This window comes from Citrus clementina, unplaced genomic scaffold (genome assembly GCF_000493195.1).
Source record: "Citrus clementina cultivar Clemenules unplaced genomic scaffold, Citrus_clementina_v1.0 scaffold_3, whole genome shotgun sequence".
In the NCBI taxonomy this organism is placed as follows: Eukaryota; Viridiplantae; Streptophyta; class Magnoliopsida; order Sapindales; family Rutaceae; genus Citrus; species Citrus x clementina.
In genome coordinates this window covers 27,164,359-27,192,043 of record NW_006262339.1, presented here as the reverse complement: position 1 = coordinate 27,192,043, position 27,685 = coordinate 27,164,359, and the positions used below count along the sequence as shown (strand labels likewise).

The window sequence follows — 27,685 nt, the reverse complement described above, 5'->3', positions numbered from 1 at the left end:
ACCGTAATTACTAATTTTTGAGGTGACAACGCGAGCTACTGGATCATTTCTTTTTTTCATAACTACTTACTCCCTGCAAGAATAGTTGAATATAATAATTTGATGTATTATGTAGGTACGTCTGATTAAATTGTTACGTTAGAAGCCAAAAATGGGCCGACCCAATGAATTGGGCTTGTTTTGGATTCAAACCTAGCCCACCACATCCATATATGGGTTGAGTTCAATTTACATTCTAAGCCCACAGTCTCTAAAAATTGTTTTTCATTTTTTTAATTTTTAATTTTCCTAAATATCTCTCTTAAACTAATCATATATATATATATAGACCGCCCTTAGCAGTAAATTGGTCAGCACTTTTAGCATTATCAACCCAGCAAGCAACCACTCTCCACATCGAGTTTATCAAATATAATAAAAGTTACACTCAATTCACGAGGGTAACCATTTTATTAAATAAATGGACAAGACTCGAGGGTAGAAACATGATGCAAATAAACAAATCCTTCTTCATTCAGAAGCAACCGCAACCACCTGTTTCCCACGATTCCGGCCAGAGAACAGGCCGACGAGAGCTGCCGGAGCGCTTTCAAGACCTTCAGCCGTGTCTTCAACGTATACAATCTTTCCCCCCTTGATGTGAGGAATGATCATTTCCAGAAACTTCGGATAGAGGTGATTGTAATCCGAAACAAGGAATCCTTCCATCCGAACCCGTTTCGAAATAAGACGCATCAAGTTGTGTACGCCATCGGACTCGTCGAGGTTGTACTGGGAGATCATTCCGCACACAGCAATTCGACCACCGACTTTCATGTTGAGCAGCACCGCATCGAGCATTTTCCCACCCACGTTTTCAAAGTATATGTCGATGCCTTCAGGGAAGCACCTGTCAAATTGGAAATGTTATTTGATTTTCAGGTTCACAAGAATGTCTTTTAATTTATAGTCTGCTGATATACTAACCTTATCAAGGCTGCATTCAAATCAGGTTCTTCTTTATAGTTGAATGCCTCATCGAACCCAAGCCTATTCTTAAGTAGATCAACCTTAGCGTTCAAAATCATAGAAAAGACAAGATGGTGAAAATTTTCATTATCTAAGTTGGATATTTTGAAAGCAAAATGGGAACAATCAATTTGCATACCTTGTCCTTGCTTCCAGCACTTCCGACAACATAGCAGCCCAATAACTTTGCAAACTGCCCGACAAGCTGTCCAACTGCACCAGATGCTGCGGATATGAAGACACACTCTCCTTGTTTAGGAGAGCAGACCTCATAAAATCCGGCATAAGCAGTCATACCAGGCATACCTATCAATTTGTGAATTTATATCACATGAAACCAGCTTTGATCGTTAACCCCATGTCAAAAGAAAAGAGTCTTTAGTGTAAAATTCAGATACAAAAACTCCAAATTGTATTCTTAGGGCCCGTTTGGTATTGTTTTTGAATTTGTATTTTTTAAAAATAAAAATGAAAATGAAAATGGTGTTTTGCAGTGCTGTATTTCAAATTTAAATATGTGTTTGGTATCATTTTTTATATCCTGTATTTTAAAATTGAAAACAGTAATATGCGTTTGGTAGACACATTTAAGAGGATAAAAACAGTGAATATGTGTTTGGTAATATCATTTTCAAAAACAATTTTTATTAAATATTTAAGTCATATTTATGAATAAAAAGTAATTGTTTAACTAATACATACACAACCATTCCACAAATAGTTTAAACAAAATAATTATAAAAAATTACACGATAATAAAATTTGAGTATTAGCATTAATTAAAAAATGTTTATATTGTCATTGTTTTTACACTAATTAAGATATTATAACACATGATTTAAACATAATAATTATAAAAAATTACATAATGGACGTCATGCATTACATGTATACTCATGCCATATTGAAATTCTATTTCCTATACCATTCATCTCTGCAATTCAGATTTCATATCAAATCATTCATTAAAAGAATTAAAATACAACAATATGTAATTTACAATATTCACATTTAATCAATGGCGAATACAGCAACAATAAGTTATTTACAAATCCAGAGCTTGGGACCATGCCCTTAGTATTGCTTGCTGCGATGGAAGGCCTTGCCTCAGTCTCACTTGCCATTGTGACTTCGTTTGGGTTTCAGGTGCTTTGTCGAATGCAATAACTACCTATGAAGTGAGGGTGGCTGGTAGACATCAACCATCAAGTAAAAAGTGCTTGTTTAGCAAAGAAGATGCAAAAGCACAGCAGTTCCAAACATAACATAAAGCCAACACAAAACCAAATTGTCCAAAACACAGAACTGAAAATAATATATGGTATATGTATACATAGGTGCCCAGTGTATTTCATATCCAATCACAACCATTTTGCAGTAATTTCAACTAAGTATCTGCCATTTGAATTAATCAAGCCTATTTGACAGAAGTCATTCTTTCTATCCCCAGACAACTCTATTTCAACCTTCAACTATTTATCTGCCACTGCACTATTTTTAGAATTATCATCCTTTATTCACCCAAATTCTTTACAACCCAAGTGAGTTAAATATACTCAAATCTAAACAAGAAACCCGAATTCACCCAGGATAACATAAGATTGGGTGTAAATTAAAGCCCTATTTATATTTGATCAGTGCTTGGCGAAGCTTGGATTCTTGACGATGGTCACAGGGCAAGACGCAAGTTATTAACAGCCCATGATAGAGCAAATTTGCTGCTCAGCGAAAAGTCCAGTGCCACTCCAATCTTCTTGTCCCCTGCCATTTTTAAAATTGATTGAGAACAAACTTCATGTCCTTGTCCATGCTACGAAAGTATGAACAAATAATCAATTCCAAAATCTTGGCATAAACTAAGGGAATCCACAATATAACATGCTTTAAAAAACAATTTCTCAAAATTATTCAAATAATTAGTCAAATAATTACTCAAAATTTGCTGAAATAAAACAAATACCAGCAAGAGAAAAGGCCGAGAGAGCAACGGCAGTCCAGGCGATCAAGACAGAGCAGCAGCAGCTAGACTGAGACAGAACAACAGTAGCTACGTGGAGACGGAGCAGCAGCGACCACAGCGGAGACGGAGCTGCAATAGTGGCTGAGATAAAGTTGCAGCGGTAGCAGAGACGAAGGACAACAGTTGGCACACCGTGAGAGAGTAAATCGGGAGAGATAAGGAGAGAGTGTGTGTTGTTGGATGAAGATAAGGAGAGAGAGGACAAAGATCTGCTGTAAGATCGAGAAAGAATGGGGGTGGGGGGGAGAGAGAGCTGTTGACGAAGAGAAACAGATGAGGAGATATAGCCACGAGCTCATGATTTTGTTTTTTAATTTATTTTTGAGTTTAGACTTGTAATATTTAGAGAACATGTTTAACATGTTTTCACAATTGTAGTTATAAAAGTGTAATATGGATTCCTTATTTTGTAATTTGTTCTATGAAATTAATGCACCAAACATGTATCTTTGTGGATTCTGAAAACGAAAACAAAAACAAGGGGTGAAAAAGGGTACCAAACAGGCCCTTAGTTTCCAAAAACTATTTCTACTTCACATAGAGATGTCCAACATATTTCAGATTAATAAAAAAAGAAAGAAAGAAAGAAACAATTTTCTCACATAAATAGCTGCAAACAAACAGCTTACCGAGAATTCCAGTATAGTAAGAAAGAGGCACATCCGCGTGTGGAACTTTAAACAAATATGGAGCTGTAATGAGACTGTACTCTTCCCAACCAGTCATTCCCCAAACCAAGTCTCCTTTCTTGAACTCTGGATTCTCTGAATCCAAAACTTTAGCCACCCCATTTCCACTTATGGGCTGCATGTATTCATCAAAACTTAGGTGTTACCAATTCAATTTCAAGCGCGAGTACTTCACACAATAAATGCGCCAATAACAAAAATAAACACAAAAAAAAAAATTCCTTGCCTGAATTATGATCAAAATACAAGCTGAACCCTTGAAATTTTGATAACTTAATAACTTAACTTTAACCAAACTCCTCCCCATTGGAGTCTATTATATTACCCAAAAACTCTTGTAGAAATTCATCAGAAATCTTGCTAGACTAAATGCAATTTATCCAAGAATAAATTTTGTTAAAGCAAAAGAATGAGAAGCCATGGAAATGAAAAGAGTGGCTATGAGAGTCAGTGCAATATAATTACCAAGCCAGGTTCAAAGGATTCAATGTAAGATCCTTCCATATCTTTCGTCATTCTTGGTCGCATGTATGGATCACAAGATAAGTATAAGTTCTTCAAAAGAACCCCATTTGAACCTTTTGGCACCTTCAATTCTATCAGGCTTGTGGTTACATACATGTCTGTTTCTTTTGGAAAACCAGACACATAGTTTTTCAAGATCACTTGCTTGTTACTCACCATTTCAGCCATTTTTCTCTTCTTTTGGTGATAGGAGAGCTTTGTTTTGCCTTATTTATGGGATGAAATTGAAGACTTTTTTGAAGACTTGCAATTGGTCTTTCTTTTTAAAAAAATTTAAGATGGACATGCAATCACCGTAGTAGCTATTATTTTATAATTCTTTCAACAGCAAATCAAATCTACAATGAGCTGGGAATCTTGATCGCTTAATATTGAATCATGCCGTTGACGCATTTAAATCTTAAATAAGCACCATCTCTTCCACGAGAAAGGATTCCATGCTGTAACTCTGTTATTATATATTTATTAATGACTCTGGCGAACACAGGGCTCCCACTTACGGCCACACAAAGTCCAGCTTGATTGCAAAACCGGCTCTCCTTTGGTCTTGGAATTTATATAGGGATGGCAAAAATCCCCACGGGGACGGGTACCCTCGGGGATTTTCTCCATTCGAGGAGGGTACGGGGATAATTTTATACCCAATTTTTTATTCGGGGAGGGGACGGGGAAAATTTTTTACCCAATTTTTTATTTGGGGAGGGGACGGGGATGAGGTGGAATCCCCATCCCCTACCCATTTCTCCATTTTAATTTTTAATTTTATTTTTATTTTTAAAATTACTAATAAATAAATAACAAAATTATAAATATTGTTAAAAATAATAAATATCAAAATATTTATATTATTAAATGCTAATAGGTATTCTACATTAGCTCGAATTGTTAGAGATATTTTGGCAATTCCAATTACAACAGTTGCTTCTGAATCAGCTTTTAGCACCGGTGGTAGAGTTGTGAGCCCACACCGTAACAAACTTCATCCAAGCACATTGGAGGCCTTAATGTGCTGTCAAAGTTGGTTACGAGCTTACAATAACAGTATGAGTTTATTTTACATTGTGATTATATTATACAGTTATTAATATTTGCACTTATAAGTTACTTTACTTATATTATTTTCATTATTTTATAATTATTTTAATAATTTATATTTTGAATGTGACTTTGTAATGGATCAATATTAATGTAAGATATATTTTGAACTTTATTTTTATCTGAATTTTTTTATTTTAATATGATTAATTTAAAATCGAAAATAAAAATAATGTATTAGACTATTAGTTATTCGGGGACCGGGGACCCTCGGGGATCCCCTGTTATTATTCGGGGAGGGGATGGAGATTATCTCAAGTAATTCTGACGGGAACGGGGAGGGGACGGGGACATATGCAAAATATCGGGGATGGGTATGGGGAGATTGGTCCCCTCCCCTCCCCTCCCCTCCCCATTGCCATCCCTAAATTTATACAGCATCAGTGAAGCCTGCAGGGTTGAGTTTGCCAAGCAAATAATTCACTAAAAGGTAATCCCTTCCAGGTTAGAATTCTCCGGTAACCTGACCTTATAATTTATTAAGTGATTGGTGGATATATAAATTAAAAAATAAAGGGAAATTTTCATTTAACCACCAAAAACTTCCAATATGTTCTCTGCACCACTTTTTTTTTTTTTAATTTGTATCAACTAGCCACTTTTTAACTAACACCGTTAAAATAATTTAAATGAAATGATAACTTTACCTCTAAATAAATTAAAAGACTATTTTATTTTATAAAAAAATTAAAAAACAAGAAAATTATAATTATAAAAATACTCCAAAGTTTAATAAAAAAATCTTAAAATTAGAATTTTTATTTTTAATAAAAATCTAAAAATAATTATAATTATAAAAATAATTACAAAATTTTGGGATTTAATAAAAATTCCCTAAATTATTAAAATTTTGGGATTTATTTTTTAATAAATAAATTCAGTCATTTTTATTTAAATTTTGCAAAATTATAATTTTTAATAAAAATTATTATTAAAATTTTGCAAATCTAAATTAAATAAAAATCAGTTGGGCACCTTTATTTGAGATTTATTTTTATTAAATTTAAGGGTATTTTTATAATTATAATTTTCTTATTCTCAAAGTTTTTGTAAAATAAAATGGTCTTTTAATTTATTTAAGGATAAAATTATCATTTCATTTAAATTATTTAACGGTGTTAGTTAAAAAGTGGATAGTTGATACAAATTTAAAAAAAAAAAAGTGGTGCAAAGAACATGTTAGAATTTTTTTGTGGTTGGATGAATATAAGGTAAAAAAGAGGTGGTGCAGTGATAATTTCCTAAAAATAAAATATAAATCTTCATCATATATTAATATTAAAGAAAATGTGATACAATATCTTTAAAAGATTAAGAGATCGCATATGAGGAAAGAATTTTAATCCCTTCCAAAACAATAAATTAAAACATTCATCTTCTTTAAATGAATTCAAAAACGAAATTTAATTTATTGCAACTTCAAAATTCTGTACAGAGATGAAGAAACTTAAACAACTAACTTGACTTCAATTGTGCCACCTAAATTATGGCGGCCGGTTCACACTATGTAACACAAACTTAATTAAAAAACAAAATTCTCTGTTTCTATTTCTCTTTTAATTTTGAGGATTCTTTTTTTATTATTATTTAAAGTGAGAAGGAGATGGATATTTTCCATAAATAATAAACACTAGAATATACATATTTACAATTATATTCACATAAATTTGATAAACTTTTTTTTTTGGCTTCCTATTATAAGGTGAAATTTTATTTTATTTTATTTTTTCCCCAAGTGAAGGACGTCTAAAATGGGATAGATATTTTCCTAAATTATAAATGTTCTTGCAAACCAACTGGATTATTATTATTATTCCTGAGGACATTAAATAAGAAAGTTTAATGAAGTGGCTAACTTGTGAAATTAATTTATGCTTATTTGATGCAAATTGTGATTGCCAAATCAAATTATATCAGGTGTCTTTAATTTTTTTTAATTCCTTTTATGTTATAATCATTTCAAAATAAATGTATTAAGTGTCATAATTTAGGACTAAACCATGTTACATATAGTAAATCTATGAATTGTCCTCTATAATAAATTAATTGTTTCACAGGCTGTAACTTTTTAATTCTAAGTGACAACTGAATTTTCTAATTTTAGGTGACAACTCAAGAGTTACTGTATGTGACATATAATATAATATAGCATAACCATATAATTTAATCAACTGGCACATGGCTTGGCATAATACGCCTCTCTCATATAAAGTACAATATTAAGAATAGATCGCATGAAAAGCAGAAAGAGCTCACACTCCCAAGAAAATTTCACTCACCAATTGAGATACCTGGCACGGTAAGATTTAGGGTACGTTTGAAATTAAGATTGAACAACTGTAAATTTTATTTTATACTATTAATTTTTATTTCATAATTATAATTTTTTTTCTACAGTCCCTCAATCCCAATCCCTCTTAATGCTTCAAAGATAACCTTACAAAGAAGCTACTACTGCTCACCACCCTCGATCTAATCTTTCAATACAGGTCTAAAGATCTGATTTTCGGATACAAGAAACCATCCCTGTATTTATTTATACCAAACTTTCAACTAAACTCTGTCGTAACAACCAGCTGACTTCAGTTTTGGCTCCCAACTAGCACATGGATATCATGTGCAGTGCCGCAACTTCAGTTCATAGGTTTCAATTTCAATTTGCAGCACACAAGCATAGCAAATTTAATCTATACAATAGCTTAATATATAACTAAATAGCCAACCAGAAGTAGATGTAGAACATGGGAAATTTTCAAGATTGTGCAACAAATTGCGAAGACCAACTTATTAATAATTATTTTTCTGGGCATCATTCATAGAGAAATATCATGAACATAGATCATGAATCAGTGGTCACTCTGACCATTTTATTATAGTACCCTTATTGGAAGACATACGAAAACATCCATTAACAAGATGACAACCTTGATAAATATGAAAGCTCTGGACTACCGCCTCCACTGGCACCAACTATTTTGATTCCAGAATCTGCGGCACCTTGGCTAACATAATCTTCACAGGTCTCAAGCTCCACACTTACCATCAGAAGTGTTTGAGAGACAGTATTTCTGAAGCCATCTATCAGTTTCCCAGATAACATGCATGACATTCTCACGTGCAGCATAGACATGATGCTCAAAGGGGAGTAGGACTAGGCGAGAAAGAGCACCATGGCCTTTTAGAGCATCGAAGAATCGTTCTGCCTGCATCACGTGCAAATGCAAAAATAAGCTACAAGATAATGAACATTAAAAAGCTTTCTCCAGGTCAAAATAATTGACGTCAAATGATGAGATTATTTGAATTCCTACTGAAGATATTGGATTATTAACTGGTTAATAGGATACTGTTAGTTTCACAAAAAGAAGAAGAAGATAAAGCTTTCAAATGACCTGCATGGGAAATAGTCCAACTTTATCGTCAACTTCTCCGTGGATAATCAAAATTGGCTTCTTAATTTTATTTGCATGCGTGATAGGGCTCATCTCAGTATAAACATTGGTAGCCTCCCACAGTGTTCTGAACTCGGTCTACATCAGTTAAAATTAGAAAGTCATAAATGTATCAGATTAAAACAGAACTAAGGAGAAATAGAAGAGTACTTTGGTAAACATGGTCATATTACTACCTGAAAACCAAAAGGTGTAAGTGTTTTGTTATAAGATCCAGAACGAGCAATTCCACAACAGAAAAGATGAGGGGCATGTGCTAGTAGGTGAGCAGTCATGAATGCTCCATAAGAGTGTCCTCCAACAGCAATTCTGCTTGGATCAGCCACCTGAACAATTGCAGCACCAGAAAAGTTCAATTAAAAGCCTAAAGTTAGGACCAAAGCAGTAGTATTCAGATAGAGGATCGGAAGGCCTACTCCACGTCGAACAACTTCTTCAACAGCAGCCTCTGCACTTGAAACCAATTGCTCCACAAACCTAATCAGTAAACCAGTTAAACAGAGCAGCTTTAATGCATATAATAGAAAACATGTTGAATCATTGACAGCCCAGGAGATATACAGCAATGATTCGTTTCTAACATTTCTACAACATTTAAATTTTTTCCTCCCTGGAGAAGTAACAATTTCACATATTTTCTTTGCACCAGACAATCATCATTAAGGAATACAAATAGCCATGTTTCTAACCACAACTTTTGACAAATGCACTACAAAACAGTTATTTCATCCGTATGAATGATAACCAAACCCTATTCAAATATGAGAGCATCAAATACCTATCATTTGGCAGCTTATCACCTTCGCCAATAATAGGAATTGAAGGTCCGGCTAAAACAGCAAACCTGCAGAATGATAATTTCACTATAACTCAGATCTTGCATCTTCAAGTAAAACTTTAAAAAAAAATTGTGAGAAAGGAACAGAAAACCAAAGAAAGTTGAATTAATGATACCTCCTTGCCAGAAAAATAAGGGATGATGTTGGAGTCATGCCTGAAAATTCATTAGGAGAACCACGAACTTGTCCGGCAGCATCTTTGCTTTTATAATCTTCAGGGTAAGCCCAGAACAGACATGGAAGAGGGCCATCTTTTGATTGATCATAGCCTGGTGGCAAGTATAATGTTGCAGTAAGTGGAACCCCATCCTTTCTCTGGTACTTGATCATCTCTTTCTGTAACGATGCCAACGTAGGATATGGGTGAGGAAAGTTTGTAATCTGACTAGATTTCTTCAGTGGCCAGCTCAAGATATGATACTGGGTAATTTCAGTTTTTGACTCTTTGGAAGTCAGTATTTTCAACTGATTAAGATTTATGTCTTCTTCCCCCTGGCCAAAAACTAAAGCAACAGCAGTCTCAAAATATTTTTCCTTGTTGCTTTCCCATATTCGTTCTTTGCTGCCTGTATTTCTGGTAGATTTTGGTTTAGCTAGTAGGGCACAGGAGAGCAAACAATGAAATACAAAAACAAATTTTAAAGCCCTTACATGTCAAACAAATCAAGAAAGGGAATGTTCCCTTCTGGTGTAAAACCTCTTCCATTAAGCAAAATGTAAATCTGTTCGTCATTTTCTTTTTTTATCTTTGCTATCACATTAGTCCCGGTAGATGTTCTTGTCATCATGGGTGAACCAGGATCAGAGTACACATTTTCGAATACCCGATCAAACAGTACGCGCGGAGCCACGTCTTTAGATCCAGGACATACGAGCCAGGTTCTTGTTTGTGAGGTTTTGTACCAAGTTTCATTAACTAGGGCCAGTGAGTCATCACACCAAGAAACACTTCTGCAATGATGTCAATATCACATACAACAACAATAATACTGTTGGTTAAAACTATGAGTATGTCAGTGAAGCAAGTGTAAAACTTGTGTAGGTGATTAAAATATTTATGCAGAGAATCTTTCTATTGAAAAAGCCGAACATATACACATTGTTACCTGAAGCGCAAATCAAGTTTGTGTAAGATTTCCGGTTTTTCACCTTCTGCAGGCTCTGCTGGCTGTGTATAAATTATATCACGTGGACTAACTTCTACATTTGCATCACCTCTGTCCTGAGCCTCAACCCTAAGAACCCAAACAGGATCTGATGGTTAGGAATTTACACAATGCACACAATGCATAATGTACAGTCAGTATAGCTAATAGATATTCATACATATCGAATACAATTACATACCAGTACAATGTTGATGGCTTATCTGCTCTCCAACTAATTGATCGCATTCCTTCTCGGACGCTATTGTAACAAACCGGAATGTCTTCGGCAGGCGGCAAATCACAAAGTTCTCTTACAAGCTTCCCATCGGTTGTCCACACTTGTACCTTTTGCGAAAATCTTGCACAAGGTACTTTGTAAGAGTATGGCCTATGAATTGAAGTGATCAAAACGTACTTCTGATCTGGGGATGGTTCCACTGTCGTATATACAGCTGGAGTCCCAAAATCTTTTGCCGTACCATCCAAAGAACCCAAAACAAGTTGTGCGGTGGTATAGTAGTCAAACAAAGACTCATCATACTCATCCTTAAGCAAATTATCAGTCATTCTACTTATAATAATATTTTTCTGCTCATTAGATTGTATCTTGGGGCCTAAGGGAACCATAGTTTTCTTTGGTGGGTCTCTGCGTGATAAAGGGATGGTGAAAATTAACAAAGTTGAGTTGTTCACCCAAACAAAACTCCCAAAAACCGCATTTAAACAGATATCAGGCGATTCAAACAAAGGCTTAGCTTCACCAGTTTCGGCATCAGCAATCCAAACCCTAAGCTTACAGCTGCTAACGTTGTCCTCCTCATCAACTCGGACGCTAAAGGCTATGCGCTTACCATCCGGTGACCAGGAGACAAAATTGATCTTTGCACCGTCAGGGTATCCGTGTACCTCCTTCTCAGGGCCAAGGCTGTCATCAGGCAACAACCGATGAATCCCAATACCAGTGAAGAACGGCATTCTACTCTTGGCATTGCATTTCACATCGATTTTCGCACTGGCCAACTTTTCTTCCGGCCTAGCTAGCTCCACCAGCGGAAGCAGAGAACTCCGTTTGAGGAACAGGATTTTGTCCCTTTGCGGCGAAAACGACAGCGACGGAAGTGCCGGAGCGTCCACTATTTCTCTCAGCTCCGGTGCAGGAAGCTGAAACCCACTTTCCTGTACACTCTCTGCATCACCAAGACAGCATCACATGAGAAAATTCAACTCACTCAATTCACCCACATCACTAATTTTCTTTCTTTCTTTTCTAATTTAATTAAAATCGAACAAAATTAACTTACATGCAAAGATATACAAAAGCTTAACCTTACTCATACTGCCAAAAAAAAAAATTCAAAAAAAAGGTACCTGCACCAGCAGTTCCCATTTTCTTCAATTCAGAAACAGAAGAGTTATGGGTTTTTCCTTTTTCTTTTTTATTCTTTCTTTCTCTTACAAAGTCTTTGAGTTGAGTGAGTGACTACTGATTCGCTTGTTTATATAATAACATGGTGAGCTGAGAATATGGTGAAATGGTAGCCAGCCGACCGTGCCAGCAAGGACGTGGGTCCGTGTGATAAAACGCAACAAGACAAAACTGCAGATAACGCAAACAGATTTGGAGATTCTGGGCTTTGCTAGCTTACAGAATCTGTAAGTTACAGAGTGCAGCATCAACCGTTGGATGTGGAGAGAAAAATTAAACAATACAAAATAGGACGGTGGGATGGTGGGAGATGTTAGTTACAGAGGCTGCACCATAGACAAATCCTGGGATTCTCAGGTAATAAATGTATAACTGTCGTTATAATAATGACACGTGTAAGTATCATTATTGCGGGTCTCCTGCACTCTGAGCCCTTGGATCAGTGGATAAGAATTTAACGGTTTCGATTACTGGAGTGGTTAATATCTGTTCATACCTAATTGTTTTGACAAATATTGTCCATGCACCCGTGACTCAATAGTCATTGCTTATACGAGTTTTTTTTAGTACTAAATTATTACTGCAATTTATTTTTAACTTTATTTTTATATTTTACTTGTCAAATAGTTATTGATTTAGTACTCAATAAAAAAATAATTCAACATTGAGTTTTTATACGTATTTTTCATATATTATATCTTCTAGTCCCCACACCCAAACCATTAATTTTTTTTTTATTTGTCCAATAGGTTTGGCACTAACAAGCCATAATACCCCTCATTTGAAATTAAATTGGTAACATAAGTAGTAATTAATTATTGTTAGAACTTAACAATAGTTTTAGCAATTTAAAAAAATTTAGGCTTAATAATAATGCTTAATACTTAATGCATTGTGTAAACTTAATTTTCGAAACTACACTTACACAATCAGCATATTTCTTATTATATAAAAGTCAATTAAAATTTTTTTCTTTTATAAAATCAATTATCTATGGGAGAATTTGTTGACAAAATTAAATAAATGATCACATTTGCTAATATTAAAGAACTTTATAATATTATTATGTAAAGTAAGCTACACAAAAAAATAATTTCTTTTTATCAATTTTACTCTTAATTTTGCTAATTTTTTAGCAAAATTACACTTTTTCCCTCGCCGATTACATTTTTTCACTTTTTTAAATTACAATAATTAATTTTTATTAAGTATTTTAATATTATACTTTTTAAATGATAACTGTCTAACTTTAATTTCAAATAGACCCGTGTGAAGATAAAAGTTTTGGCGTGCATTGATGACTTGCATTGAAGTTAGGAGTGGACTGATGATTAATAATATGAAATTAACCCTTACCCTAGAACTAAAATTCCATTCCTTTCTTTCCACGTGGCACTTTTTCCCTTGCCGAACACGGTGCAACAAATGCATAGTTGCAGGACCGCACAATTACTGCAAGCGATGATTTTCAAAAAGCAAGACAACGAAAAGATTGTAATATATATATATATATATATAGGCAATCCCTAAGTTACGTTTAACGTAACATACGATCAGTGAAATGATAACCGTCAGATATCTTGAATTTGGATCTAACGGATATTATTAAATTTATGCAAAAATAATTGGAATGGCAAACCGGCTGAATTGGTTAATTGAAGAGATGGGTCACCGGATGAAACGGTTTGAATGCTTTTTTGCAAACTCAGGCGATTGATTGCTCTGCTGCCATTGAATTACAGAAGGGCTCTGCTGCCGTTGAATTACAGAAGGGCAGGAAAGGCAAAAAAGAGGAGAAGAGTGAGAGGAGGATGCAATTACAAGGGTAGAAAGTGGAAGAATTTTCGATAGCAGGCCACGAGACTTGCATTATTTTCCCCTCTCTCGATTTATCAATGCCATTCTCGAGCTATCTCTCAAAATTTCCTCTTTATCTCCGACGCCCACATGGATGACGTTGTTAGTTCTCCTTCTCGTTTCTCTTTATTTTTTTAAATTTTTTAATTAATTTTGATTTAATTATATGGCTTTGTTAGAATCTACTTTGAGCTGTGTTATGCTTTCCTGACTGGCTTTATTCCTGACACATTGCAGGGTTATGTAATTTACTCTGTGAAGTAGAAACTTAAGCGAGAGCAGCTTGGCCTTCCTGGGGATGAGATTAAGAAATTGAAGTCGCCAGACACGGGGGTCTTGTATTTTGTCTGCAAATCGTCTATGTTTTTGTCCCCACAGTTTCGTCCTCGATGCATAATTCATTCTTTTCCCTTTTTTTCAAAATTTTATTTAAATCTGCTTCCTTTTCTATGCCATCTGGAGGATGTTTGTTTGTTTAAAATGACATTATATTTTAGGTCAAATCTGGAAGTTTTTTGGGATTTTGGATTATATTTTAACTTTGTATCTTTTAATTTCCGTTTATTGCTTCCTCAAGGTTGAGTTTTCATTTTGGCAGATTACATATACTGTGCGAAACCTGAAATTGCTTTTACGGGAGACACAATGTCTGACTTTATCTTGGATGAAGCTAATATTGATGTTTTGAGGGCAAGAATTCTAGTTATGGAAGTGAAAACCTCATTTTGTTGGAAATTACAACTTTGGAAATGGTTATCTTGACTTTTTATGTTGAATGCAATGCTATCAAGGCATAATGTTATGACAGGTTTTCTATCTTGTTTCTTGTCTTCTCTCATGCAGATAATGAAAAAATTCTGATTAATAATATATAAAATCATGAAAACATAGGTCCAGTTGTTTTGCTGGTTCTAATAGTATATTGTATTTAAACAATAGATATTCTCATAACAGCCTATGATAATTTTTTTTGTTTTTTTTTATGCCAGCTTTTAAGAATAGGTTGGGACACTTGTTTAATTTTAAATTGTTCAGTAACTTGCCTGGATCAGTTAAAATTGATGCTTCGTAGTATAATAACATATTTTACTAAACTCTCCCTGATAAGATTATCAGTATGTAGTTTTAATTAATCCTAAAAATGTTTTGCCCTGTTCACATTGAATGGATTTGTTGTACTCCATCAATATGTCTATTGGAATTAACTTTTTAATTTTATTACTGGAGGCTCTTACAATTGTTAGGTCCGCACAAGAGTTTAGAAAATTTGTTTTACTAAATAGCTGTTGCGTTTGTATGCTATTGTCCACGGTTAAAAGGCAATAAAAATTTTTGCAAGTAAAGTATGGTGGCATTGAAGATGAGATGCATGATGATGAGGAAGATGATAAGGAAGGAAAAAATACAGATTTTGCTGTGGGATAAAGGACCAATATTATGTTTTATTGCCCACAGATTGTTCAATTTGTTTGATGTTTTTCCTTATTGCAATCTGTATTAAAATTATAATTATTTGTATTTTTAGGCTCATTTTTCTTTGGCTTGGATGAATTCGTTTCCTTATTTTCATCAAGGGGGGAAGTGTGAGTGCAATTTCAGTCGTCCAAGGGCCTTCAGATAGGGTCTTGTCAAAACATTTTTGTTTTTACAGGACCCCAGCAATCCCATCTTTGCCTGAAGCTGTAGATGGAAAGCGGCACATCACTTATCAGGTGAGTGTATCTCATTTTATCAGCTTATTCAATATTTCATTTCATTGCTTCCTATGGTTAATTGTTGCTGCCAATTTGCATCAGATGGAGAAGAGCAGGGGTTTGACAGATGCATACAGGAACCAGTTCACATCCTTGCATACTATAGTAGCTGTGGGCCATCAAAGTATGAAGAACTGGAAAATTTCTTGGCTAACATAAGGGATGGCCGTTTCCTACGTGCTAAAGACATGATCTTGAAACTAAATAAACTGAAGTTACCTCTTAAGTGGGAGCACGTGGCAAAGATTGCTGGCAAGGGAGTTGCTCCTGGAAGACTGCTGTCCATATTTTATAAATCCGGTCTGCATATATCCTTATTGTAATGTTCCATCATGCCGGTGCTAAACATCTCTGACTCAAGCGGCCATTTGTTCCATTTTCTTTGTAATATCTATTGAAGACTATTCTAACCGATTAATCTATTAATAACTTCATTGTTCATGCAGAACTATATGTAATTTGTTTGATCTATCATTATCTACTTCCTAGTTTACTACACCTGCCAGCTAACAACTTCACATGTGTCCTCAATTAAGCTGTGTGGAAGAAGAGTACTTTAAAGTTATATTGAAGTTTGAAAAGCCCTAAATTTGATTCATGACCAATCACATATATTAGTTTACATGATTTTGTGCAGAAGCTTCAGTATGGCTACAATTCCGTGCTTTTCCCTAAAAGACTTCAAATTTAAAATTGTCTTGACTACTTCATGTCTCTGCATGATGCTGTGACCTGCACTTTGGATGTTTCAATCTAAATATCTTGCTGTGTCCTTTTACCACTTAAGGGAGTGTTCTCTTTATAGTTCCGTATAACTGATGACAACTGCAGATTAATAACACTCAATACACAGAAACGACATTCTTCTGTGCAACCATAACCACTAAAATTGAGGATCAAAATGAAGCAACAAATATATGCGTTTTGCTGTACATTCAAACAATATTCATAAACAAGTTGCTAGCTTTGAAGATATAAATCCAAGGTTACAACACGATCATCATCGTTTCTACATCAAAAAGTACCATCACTAGAGTCACAAAAAGTTGCCTAGAGTCACGCATGATTATGTATATATTACAAACCATAATATCAGCGGTAAGAACCAAAAAAATGCAGTCCTCTGCACTTCCTCGTCCAAGTCAACAACAAACCATCACTGCTCAGTTTATCATATATCAAAAGGATCCTGCTTCATAATAATGATTGCATAATTATAGATTTGTTATTAGTTAAAGAGTAAGAGTATGAGCGAAAAACAAACTATAAAATGAATTAAATTGAATATACTGCTGTGTACTGTAAGTTATAAACAACTTACTGCTATAGTCCTCTGAGCTACTGTGAATATTCGAGCAGCAATACACGCTTGTGGGAGCAGAAACTTCTCCTTCCTCAAGCAAATCCTGCAGACATGGAGCAAGTATAGAATTACAATGTAGTACTACACCGAAATTTAACATGATGTTACTACAGATATTCACATAATCCACATGGCTGAATTAAGTAAAGAGACATTACCACAGTAATTTCTTTTACTTTCGAACAACTTAAGTCGCTGTTTTTGGCCTTATGTACGGTCAGCTGGGGAGTGTTGGCATTTTGTGGTGGCAATATTGATTCAAACTTGGAACTTGGCCAGCATTTCTCCTCAGGAAGCAGTTGCATCATTAAGGCATATGTTGACAAATATCTATCTTTTGTTAGCAATGGATCAACGAAGTCGTCAACCTCTCGCCCTACATTCAAGATGCATTTTGATGCGTGAGCACAAGGGATTCCACTAAGCTGCCAACTGCCACAGTCACAACATTGGTTTTTAATATCAACGCTGACTCGACTAATTCCATTGTCTAAAACATGCATGACTTGCCCCTCAGTTGTTTCCACATTCATCTCTCTTGCAGCCTCAATTGCGTTGTTAACCTTTTCACGAACAACCGGTGGAAGCTTCCCTTTCCATGGCAACCACGCTGCATACCTCCTCTCGAACAAATCTCTTGTCTTCCTCACGATCGCTTCCATTCTTCTCGTGATGCTTTGTGCAAAGTATTGACGCATCCACAAATAAAACTTTTTTCCCATTTTGTTCGTAACATGGGTACATTTTGCCCAAGTAGGCATGCAATGCAAAGCCCACCTTTCCCATTTAGATTCCATCAACCATTCATAGCAGCTCTCATCTAATACCTTTATTTCATCTAAGTGTCTGTAGAATTCTGCTGCATTAGTGCTGCGACAAGCCCCCCAAAACAACTGCCATAGTATATTGCTTGGGAATTTTGCCTTCATCCGCTCATAAACAGTCTGAGCACAAATTCTTATCTCCGCCCTACACATTAAGGCTTCTAAAGCATCCTCAACACCGTTCTCACCATCTGAAATAAAGCAAAAACCTTCCCCATTTTCCACCCGCAACACTTCACCTAGCTTGAGTAAGAAATGATACCAAGTGGAGTTTGATTCCTCTTCAACTTCGTAAACGGCAACAGGCCATATTCCATCATTGGCATCGATTCCTACGGCAGTCAACATAACCCCACTGAATTCACCTCCAAGACGCCATCCATCAAGCGCAATAAAATGCCTGCAGCGAAAGGCAAAACCCCATACAGTTTCACGCAAACAAAGAAAGAATCCTTTGAACCTTGGCTGCTGTGAAACAGTGCACCATTCGGTTTCGACATGGACTTTGTGCGAGCTATCCATGTCCTCAATTGCAGTAGCCAGCTGGCCAAGACATGTGTATGAATCAGCATGGTCAGCTCCTATAATTTCCCGGCCCATTTTTTGCGCTTCCAGCAGTTTAGTCTTCGGACAATCAAACCCATATACGCGACGGATTTCATCACCCACTCTCTTTAAAGTAACCTCAGAATCTTCATTCCACTCGTGTAGGAAAGTATACGCTATCCACCTCGAACTCCCTATTATGTGTCCTCCCTTCGGCAGGCAGTTATGGATGGGATTAATGTTCGTGACTTCAAACATAGGACCTCGGCCAATCTTTCTTCCCTCTATATGCCAGTCACACGTAATGTCTGAGCATTCAGCGGACACACATTGCTCATTGTTGGTAATGCGGCATAGGTTGAAACCATCCCTTACTGCTACAGCCTTAACTACGTGGCGAAAGACGAGTCCATTACCAAATTTTTTCCCCAAATGCAAATTAATTTTGCTGTCATCTCCTGGTGAGAATGTTAAACTCCTCCCGTGCAGCAGGTCAGGAGTTTCGTCGAAGTTGTCCTCCACTTGAACCCACTCATATTCTGAATCATAGCCTTCCATTTCATCGTCGTTGTCGCTTATATGCGGCAAAGGGTCGTCTTCACTTTCTGAATCTTCAACTGCAAAAGGATTCTGAACCACGCTTTTGCTGGGGATGCCTACAGACTTTATTGCATCTTCGAGTCTGTGTATTGCTTTTCCCAACTCCTTGTAAATGGCATCATCTGAATCAGAATCAGATCCTGAGTATAAGTCTCTCCAAACCTCATCATCAGAAATTTTCACTGCCGAACCACCTTTATCTCTGCCTCTGCTTTTGTTTGATTCATTATCATGGAGACCCCCTGCAGCCTTCCTCTTTTTCTCTGCCAATTTTTCTTCCACCGTTGTTAGGTGGCGATTACAGCTTTGGACCAAGTCTTCTCCATACTGCAAAGACTGAAACAATGATCTAAACACCTTTCTCTTCCCTTTCCTTTTACTAATTGTAGGATTTCGCCGGCCATCCGTCTCGTCAGTTGCGAATCTCCGTTTCCCAATCTGACCCAGTTCCTTTTCTGTCCCACCTTCTTTGGTTGAAGAATGTTTATCACACATGGCAGAGTTTTCCATCATTACACATGTAAGTATATCAACTCAATATCATTACACTTTGCAACAGGCGAGCTTTGGTTACGATACAGTCAACCACACATTGATCATCAAGATTGTCTCCAATTTTGCTATCTACTTTTTTTTTCCTGCCAAACATTTTCCGCGAACACCAGCCCCCATCCGTATTTATACAATCGATTTGACTTTGTATCACAGGATAGCCTTTGTGGCGCGAAAAAGAAGCAGTTACAAAATCCATTGGCATGGCACGAAATGTTCTTACGTCGTAAGCTGATTTAACGTTCTCTTTGTTCCCACATTCGGCAACTCCTCTGACATATGATTATTGGATAGAAAAGACGGAGCTTGGCCGCTTGCTTGGCCAAATTGCTTTTGTTATGTTCAGTGGATTTCTGTTAGGGATTGCCTTAGTAATTTAGTTTATTTTTTTTCTGTTTTTCCAAAGATTAAGTGGTAGCCAATTGCGTTAATTTTTTCCTTTGGATCGCCCAAATACCAGAACAGTTGGAGGCCAAAGTTACGGCAATTGCTTTCTCAAAATAATATATTCACCTTTACCTTTATTTTTTATTTAACTTACGATCCTATCATAATTTAGACCTTATCAATAACATAGACAATTACGATTGTATGACACCACATATAATATTCACTACTATGCATGTATTTTCAATATAGTTTATTTATTTGAGTTGCAATCGATACTTCAATTATCCTGCTATTCAATCACGGTGTGAGATGGCATGGGACAAAATCCTAGCCTTTAAATCATTTTCTTGGTTAATGAATCTAAGCCTTATAATGTTATAGTTGCCATGTGTCATTATCATTTTAAAAGGGATTGGAAAAATTAGGTTAGGAGAGGAGCAAAATTAATATAAGAGACATACGAGAGTTGCATCAAATCTAATTTTATTTTCTCTTATACTGAAATATTGGCTATTTATCTTTAACAATGCTCCTAATTAAAATTCTCTATTTTATGATATGTGCCAATTTTTGTCCAACGAATCTGATCTCTCCCTAATGTTTTCATGAGCATGAAATATTATGTGTACAAGTGTTGCTTTTAATTACACTTGTCTAAAAAATTTATAATAACTGTTATAAATTATGGTGTAAATATTTATGTAGATGACATTAAACTTGGACGCCATACTACTAGTCAAACCTATGCATTTGAAAATAAGAAGAACACGAAGTGCATAGGAACCAAGGAAATCCTATGAAGTACAAATTAGGTGTTATTGAAAGAAATTTTTAAATCAGATACATACATGAACATTGAAAATATTAGCCTCTTGAAAGTAAACTTTTGAAGTATATATCGATTAATATGTTTACTTCACACCGTTCTTTTGATGGGACAATATCTGAGAAGGAAATTTCCAACTCATGAGACTTTATTTTATATCATTTTTTTATTTACACATAATATTAATTACTATAATTTTGGTTAATGAACAACTATAATAAATTAAATTTTTTTACTTATAATATATGATCTAGTTAGAAAGGTGACCTCACATTGATAGGATTAGTTATCCTCATTTTTTCATGGTTTAAGGCGGATTGGACTAACAATGTTTGTCTTATTATGATTTATTTGTATTTCTTTATTTATGTATTGTTATTATTTATCTATTTAGTTTTATTCATGGTTCCATTAAAATTAAGTAATTTATTTTTTTTTATTTTACCTATGACATCTTCTTTCATTTATTTATTTGTATTAACATTTAATGTTACATAATTTATTAATATTATATTATATGAATTAAAAACTTTTTATTAAGTAACATCCCATTTATCATTTGATTTTTATGTCATTTTGATAAATAAATAATTTTATTTTTAAGTATTTTAATAATATTTTATTTACTAATCTAATCGAATCCAGATCGTATAGTCAATCCACTTTAATCTTCCGAGCCAAACATAGCCTTACATTATAAATATTAACGAATAATGGAACACCTATTAATTACATGATTTCGTATCATATTTTAAAATATTTGTTAAAATTTAACGTGTAATGCTTAGAATATTTTATGTCTTTTATTTGATTATTAGATTATGATTACACAATAACTGCTATACTTAATTTTCTCATTTATTACTTTTTCTGCTATTCAATTTTATTTATGACTATATAGATTCATGAGTCTAATATAATCTTGCGTGCTAAACGTAACCCTTGTATTGTCAACCATCTCCATAGCTCATTATTTGATTCACAAAATTGCATACGCTTCAAATGTTTTCAAGCCTCCCACCGATGTCTTGCACATACCTTCAACATAGCTTGTTATTTATGAAATTCCGCCATTCACAGTAGAAGTATAAATATTTAATATTTCACTATTGGGTTATGTTGAGAAATTGCATATTATTATTAAGTTGTTACGCATATCACCACACTCACATATATGGTCGTTCCTGTTAATTCTTAAGCATCGCGAAATTATAATTACTTCTACAGAATGTCAACAATAAGCTAGAAAATGTTATGAAATTCCGCCATTCACCTTCCACTTACACATGAATTTGAATAAGCAGTAATTTTGCACAGACCCACAGTTAATGTCAGAATGAATTTTCCTTACGTACAATAAGAATTAAAATAAAAATTAAACAATATAATTGAGCAATTTCTTCTTGATAAAGCAAAGCTTTCACGCGTGTGTTAGGTTGAACCATTTAATGCTGGGCTGGTGCTACATTACGTCTAAAGTACGCCACACACAACAACAGTTGGAATTGCCACACCCCCAAACCCCTGTATGGGATGTGACGTGAGGAAGTGAGGTTTTCAAAGGCCATGGCGTTGTAGGTCCCCCCTTTTGATGGGACATTAACCTCTTGGATGTTGTTGTCACGATTTTATAGAAATTTAACCATGTGTAATGTGTTCTCGATAAAGAAGAAATTAAAATTAAGAGTTTGTTAATGTGTAATTGCAAAATAGCCCGGGGATAGTTCAGAAACATTGTTTGTGTTCTTGATTTTTATAACAAATTGGACTCGGTCCATTTGATATATTTGCATATTTTTTTCTGTATTATGTGATTTTTCTTTCATTATTCTGTGAGGTCAAATTAGTTTATCGGTAGAGTGATTTAGTCATTCCTCAATGGAAATGACTTTTTTTAGTTAAGTGAAAAATGCAATAAAACAAAAAGTCCCCTCCAATAGGGAGAAAACTATTACTGTAAATAGTCAACTGGTTTGAAGTCTCAGTTTTGAAACTGACCCAAAGAAACGCCACCCTTCGACCCACTCCAGAGTCCAAATTATGTTCAGTGCTCCCAACCACTCCTTTCACTTTCAATTTTACCAAACACATCTCACTTTCCACTCCACCTGCCACTCATTTCACTTTCACCTCTACCAACCCCACCGTTCTTAGTTCAAAAGTTAAAAAAACAATAACCAAAATCAGGAGAGAAAGCAAAGCTTTCACCAGTTGAGCTTTCAGCAATAACTCCAAATAAAAGAAACGAACAAGCCCAGGTTAGTTTACTTTTGTTCATCTTTCCAGTCGTACTCATAATAAGTTTTGGTGATTCCAGCAAGCACAACTCGGTACAATTGAATCATTTTTATCAATTTTTTTTACTTCCTTTATATATGGTATATCTGCAGCACTTGAAACCCTTAACCCTATGACCGTCATCGTGGGGTATTGAAACACATGTTCAGATGGATGATGTGAATGGATCCGTTCTAGTATTTGTTAAGTTCGACGGGGACGAACACTATATTGGTAGAGTGTATTTGGAGCTATGGACTTGGTACGGTCTGGTTGCCAATACTCTAGGTAGGCGTGCTTTGCCGAATGAGCAGTTCAGGCTCACGCTGGTTCAACCTTGGGACAATCAGCTTGTTGAAGTCAAAGATGATAGGGATATTTGGAACCAGACGGTGCAACACTTCCTTGAGGGATCTCCAGTCATGCACATGACCTTAGAAAACATTGATCTTGATTGTGATCCGCGAGTGTTGGAAGAGTCTATTTATTCCTCCTCAAGCGAAAGGGACAGCACAAATTGTATGAATCTCTATACACTGGCAGATGCACTTCCAGATCTTAATAGTCCTGTAATTGAGGCGTATGAACATACCAATGTATGTGCCACAGTTCTCCCCACATGGCTCATACCAGACTAATCTACGTTTTGCTCCAGTTTATGGATGGATGTTACAAATGTATTTGCATGTAGTACAAAATTCGAATTACTCATGTAATATATAGCGGATCCCTTAGTTAATGGTAGAAGTAATGTTATTTGCTCTATGAATGGGGCTGTTTGTGCGTATCCTCGTCATCCATGGCAAAACACTTTCATAGTACTTAGGTTGACCTCGATGTTGTTTAATTTTTACGATAATTTTGTTTGGTGGTCTGCAATTATCGTTGTTGCGTGAGACCGATTTTCTGTAGTACGTTAAAATGATTCTTTTTAAATTATATTTTAAAGTATTATTAGAATACTTTAATTATGATCTATTTATGACTAAGCGATACTTAAAGTATTCACAAATCATTTTATCCCCAAAATATATAAAAAAACAATGTATATATGCCCTTAATCTTGCTTACCGTCTTGAGTCCATAATGTAAGTCCTATAAAATTTGTTATATATCCATAGGACTTAATTGATAACTTGAAACGAAATTTTGAAGTTGGTCGTGTGTATAATTCAGCTTTTTATTTTTGCATGTTTCTTCCAATTTTCTCAAGATAAGGTAATAGTTTTTTGTTATCTGGTTTACAAATTTTTGTTCTCAGTTGGTTCTCTCGGTCATAAGTATTTACACCCAACAAATCTCCTTCCGATTTATGCGTCCGAATATTATAAACTTTCAAAATGGTACTATAATGCCCTTCTATTGTGCCTGAAGTTTTTTTTGTATCTTAATGCATTATTTTATAGTAGACAATTTTTTTTTTGTTCTAGTGAAACAAGAGTAATTAAGCAATCAATTATGGTCGATAATTATCAGGAGCTACTAGCTTACATGCAATGTAAGGTATAGCCTCTCACAAACTCAGGTGTGGGTTCCACTTGGGCCCACCAACCTTGTGAGAGGTTGTACATGTAAGGTAGCAAAAGCCTTATAAAAAACAACTCATGAACACATTAATATTCTTACAAAAAAAGTAAAACAACTGAATAACATCAGGGGCCAATAGTGGCAATAACTGATTCAACAATTCATGAGTCTAATATTTTAGTTTTCTAATTAGCCCCCATTTAATTTATTAAAATTGTCACTATAAATTATGAACCTCCTTAAAGTTTAAACTTAAACTTTTAAAAAAATAAATAAAAACTTAGATTCAAATTTAAAATTTTAGTTATTCGTATTTTACTATTATCTAATTTAGACCTTAGTAAATTATTTTTATAGATCTGCCACTAAATAACATAATTAATTAATAAGAGCAAGGAAAGATAAAACCTGCAATTTGGAGAACTTGCATAACCTATGCATTCGAAAGTAGTGTTTTCACCAATCCAATGAAGGTTTTGTGTATTTTTTTGTTTAAAATAGATAGTAATGGATAAATTTATCAATAAAGATATGTGGCTCTTTATAGAGTGTTAGATAAAATATATGGACAAAATAAATGAGAGTGAAATGGTTAATTAGATTGTTGAAAGATGCCTTTGTACATATTTAATAGTCTGTTTATAGTGTGCCCTAGGCAACCGCCTAAGTTGCCCAGAAGAAGATCCGTCTATTGATTGAATTGATTAATTATCTTATATTTGCCAAGTTTCACATAAGAGTAGATAATGAGGACTAAACTTCAATTCAGTTCGAATATTATGAGATTAGTGACCCGATTAGAAACATGGATTTAAGTTCGGTTAACTTTAAAAACACTTGTCTATTTAATTAATCATTACTTCAATATACAATATATAATAATGGTTGCTTAAGATTATTTTGTAGGGGAAGATCCGTCTATTAATTGAACTGATTATTTAGCTAACATTTGCGAAGCTTCACTTTACATTAGATTATGAGACTAAACTAGAATTCAGTCATACGATTATAGGATTAGCTTCAATCCATTTCAAACATGGATGTAAGTGGGTTAAATTAAAAAAATTCGAGTGTATTGACTTAATCATTACTTGATTATACAATATCTAATAATGGTTGGTTCAGATTATGTGCAATATTTGTTTGATAAAATTAAATATGTTTAATAAAAGAAAGGACAAAAATCTTCCCCAAATATTTAAATAATTTTTAATTTCATTTAAACTAATCTACTATGTATTTGTTATTATAATTACAATTGACTAAAAATAATTTCTTTGTTATACTTATAAATGGCTAATAACTGATTTTCTCAATGTTTAGTTTTGAATTAATAGTCTTTTAAGTTAAACAGTCGACCGAAACCTATGGTCTTGTTCCTCCTACTTTATTATGCGTACCATGGAGTCTTAGGACTTCAAATTGGGGATTTTTTTATCGGCCATGAAAATAGATGTTAGAAGGAGTCAGATTCCTCTTCATTTATTTGATAATGAAAAGGATTATAAGAACTATTTTTGAGGGTGCCAACAGTGCCACAGTTTTATTATGGATCCTTAAAGGCAACAGTCCCACAGTTTGGTAGCATTATTCTTGGGCTCCCTAAATAGTGAATACGTGGCAATCCATTTAACAAAGGTGAATTTGAAGGCTTGAAGCCACAAAAAAGTGCCCGGCAGTGTTGCCAGCATAGCACAGTTCCATATGCACACGTGTCTTTTAATGTGCAACAAGTTTCCGCCCCACTTGGTTGCGTGTCGTTGTAAGTTTTATTGATTTGACGAAAATATTATTATTTAAACACAAATTTAGCCTAGGCCATTTTTCTTCTTATTTTCCTCAATTTTTCTCCATCCATTCGGGTACTCATCACCACGAGTCTGTCTCCCTGAACTGACTTCATTTTGGCATTTCATTAGTGGCCATAATCCTCACTGGGTGTACGCAGACAAAAATTAATCATTCATAACTCTAACTCGCAAAACCAATTCATCTGTTAAGATGGCGTTTTGCATGACTTCTACATCAAAAATTTGAAAGATTGCTTTTTCATGAGAACTTGCTAAATAAAAGCCTGGTAGACAAAGATATGATAAGGATATTAAGGTAAATTCAGTGTAATAAATTAATCAAAAAAAGACAAACATCTGTAAACTAGTGAAACAAGTTAATGTTGCTGGCAATGCGACCTGTAGTCTAACCAAACACAGAGCGGGGTTTCCTCAACTTTCTTCATTTCAATCAATCACAAAATTCTTCTGATATTTGACAGACATTGTGACATCGGGATGACGAGGTGGGAGGCACCTGCCGTTGAGCGTGGCATAGGCGGGAGAATAAGAAATTCCTAATTGGCCTAACAATATCTGCAGTGAACTGATATTGTCTTCCGGGAGAAGAAAAGCCGTACGGAAAATTTAACAACTGAAACGTGCAACGGGAAAAAAGGGCGGGAATGAAGAAGATTCACAAAGTCCTCGCACGTTCAAAATTGAACATCCCATTACCGGACGAAATTACAAAGACTGACAGGGAAACCGCCTATCGGCGCCAATTCGAGAACGGAATAGCTAAGCACGAACCTATTCCAACAAGCGAGGTAAATACGCATTTGTTTATGAGTAATGGATTGAACATGAATGAAGAGCCTGGGCTACACAATAACATGGATGTTATTGCTTGAAATTTTTGTATGCAGAAAATTGATTGTCAGATGGGGACGCCCAGCATAACTATCCGAAAACATCAATTTCGCAGATAACAACGACTTTGGGCTATTTGTTATGGCAAATAGCCGTAATTGTTCTCACACTGGTCAGTATAATTTGTTTATAGCTACATTGGTAATAACAGTGTACATGAAAACCATTGTTTATCCAATAACTTAGAAATCGTCATCTTCTTATGTGACAACTTCAATGATGAGCACAATTCCGAAAACAAATCCCCTCCCCCCCCCATATGAAG

General features: G+C 34.9%; 3 protein-coding genes and 1 long non-coding RNA gene across 5 annotated transcripts; 1 reads left to right on the top strand and 3 right to left on the bottom strand.

Annotated features, from left to right (window-relative positions):
- Positions 1-484: 484 nt before the first annotated feature.
- On the bottom strand, positions 485-4,410 carry LOC112100151 (2-alkenal reductase (NADP(+)-dependent)-like). Its single transcript, XM_024188601.1, has 5 exons — positions 4,183-4,410; positions 3,658-3,832; positions 1,148-1,314; positions 967-1,049; positions 485-889 (listed from the first exon to the last, which is right to left on the bottom strand). The coding sequence occupies exons 1-5, from the start codon at positions 4,408-4,410 to the stop codon at positions 511-513; spliced, it is 1,032 nt and encodes a 343-aa protein (XP_024044369.1). The 3' UTR covers positions 485-510.
- A 3,721-nt stretch (positions 4,411-8,131) lies between these two features.
- On the bottom strand, positions 8,132-12,270 carry LOC18049517 (probable glutamyl endopeptidase, chloroplastic). Its single transcript, XM_006442036.2, is given in 11 exon segments — positions 8,132-8,375; positions 8,377-8,540; positions 8,730-8,867; positions 8,966-9,115; positions 9,206-9,266; positions 9,568-9,633; positions 9,744-10,202; positions 10,280-10,579; positions 10,735-10,863; positions 10,976-11,963; positions 12,145-12,270. Coding segments are annotated over 11 exon segments (2,604 nt in total). The 5' UTR covers positions 12,164-12,270; the 3' UTR covers positions 8,132-8,245.
- Positions 12,271-13,915: 1,645 nt separating this feature from the next.
- On the top strand, positions 13,916-16,252 carry LOC18049516. 2 transcript variants are annotated; one of them, XR_002906774.1, is made up of 4 exons: positions 13,925-14,161; positions 14,297-14,436; positions 15,585-15,771; positions 15,856-16,252. It is a non-coding gene; the product is annotated as an uncharacterized LOC18049516 (long non-coding RNA). The 2 variants fall into 2 exon arrangements; XR_002906773.1 differs by having other exon boundaries at positions 13,916-14,161; positions 14,297-15,771.
- Positions 16,253-17,283: 1,031 nt separating this feature from the next.
- On the bottom strand, positions 17,284-19,656 carry LOC18049515. Its single transcript, XM_024187265.1, has one exon. The coding sequence runs from the start codon at positions 19,654-19,656 to the stop codon at positions 17,284-17,286; it is 2,373 nt and encodes a 790-aa protein (XP_024043033.1).
- Positions 19,657-27,685: the final 8,029 nt, after the last annotated feature.

Coding starts and splice junctions, on each gene's coding strand:
- LOC18049515 (XM_024187265.1), bottom strand. CDS start 19,656: ATGGAAAACTCTGCCATGTGTGATAAACATTCTTCAACCAAAGAAGGT.
- LOC112100151 (XM_024188601.1), bottom strand. CDS start 4,410: ATGGCTGAAATGGTGAGTAACAAGCAAGTGATCTTGAAAAACTATGTG. Junction 3,833..4,182: donor AATCCTTTGAACCTGGCTTG/GTAATTATATTG, acceptor GAATACATGCAG/CCCATAAGTGGAAATGGGGT. Junction 1,050..1,147: donor GTGCTGGAAGCAAGGACAAG/GTATGCAAATTG, acceptor TTGAACGCTAAG/GTTGATCTACTTAAGAATAG.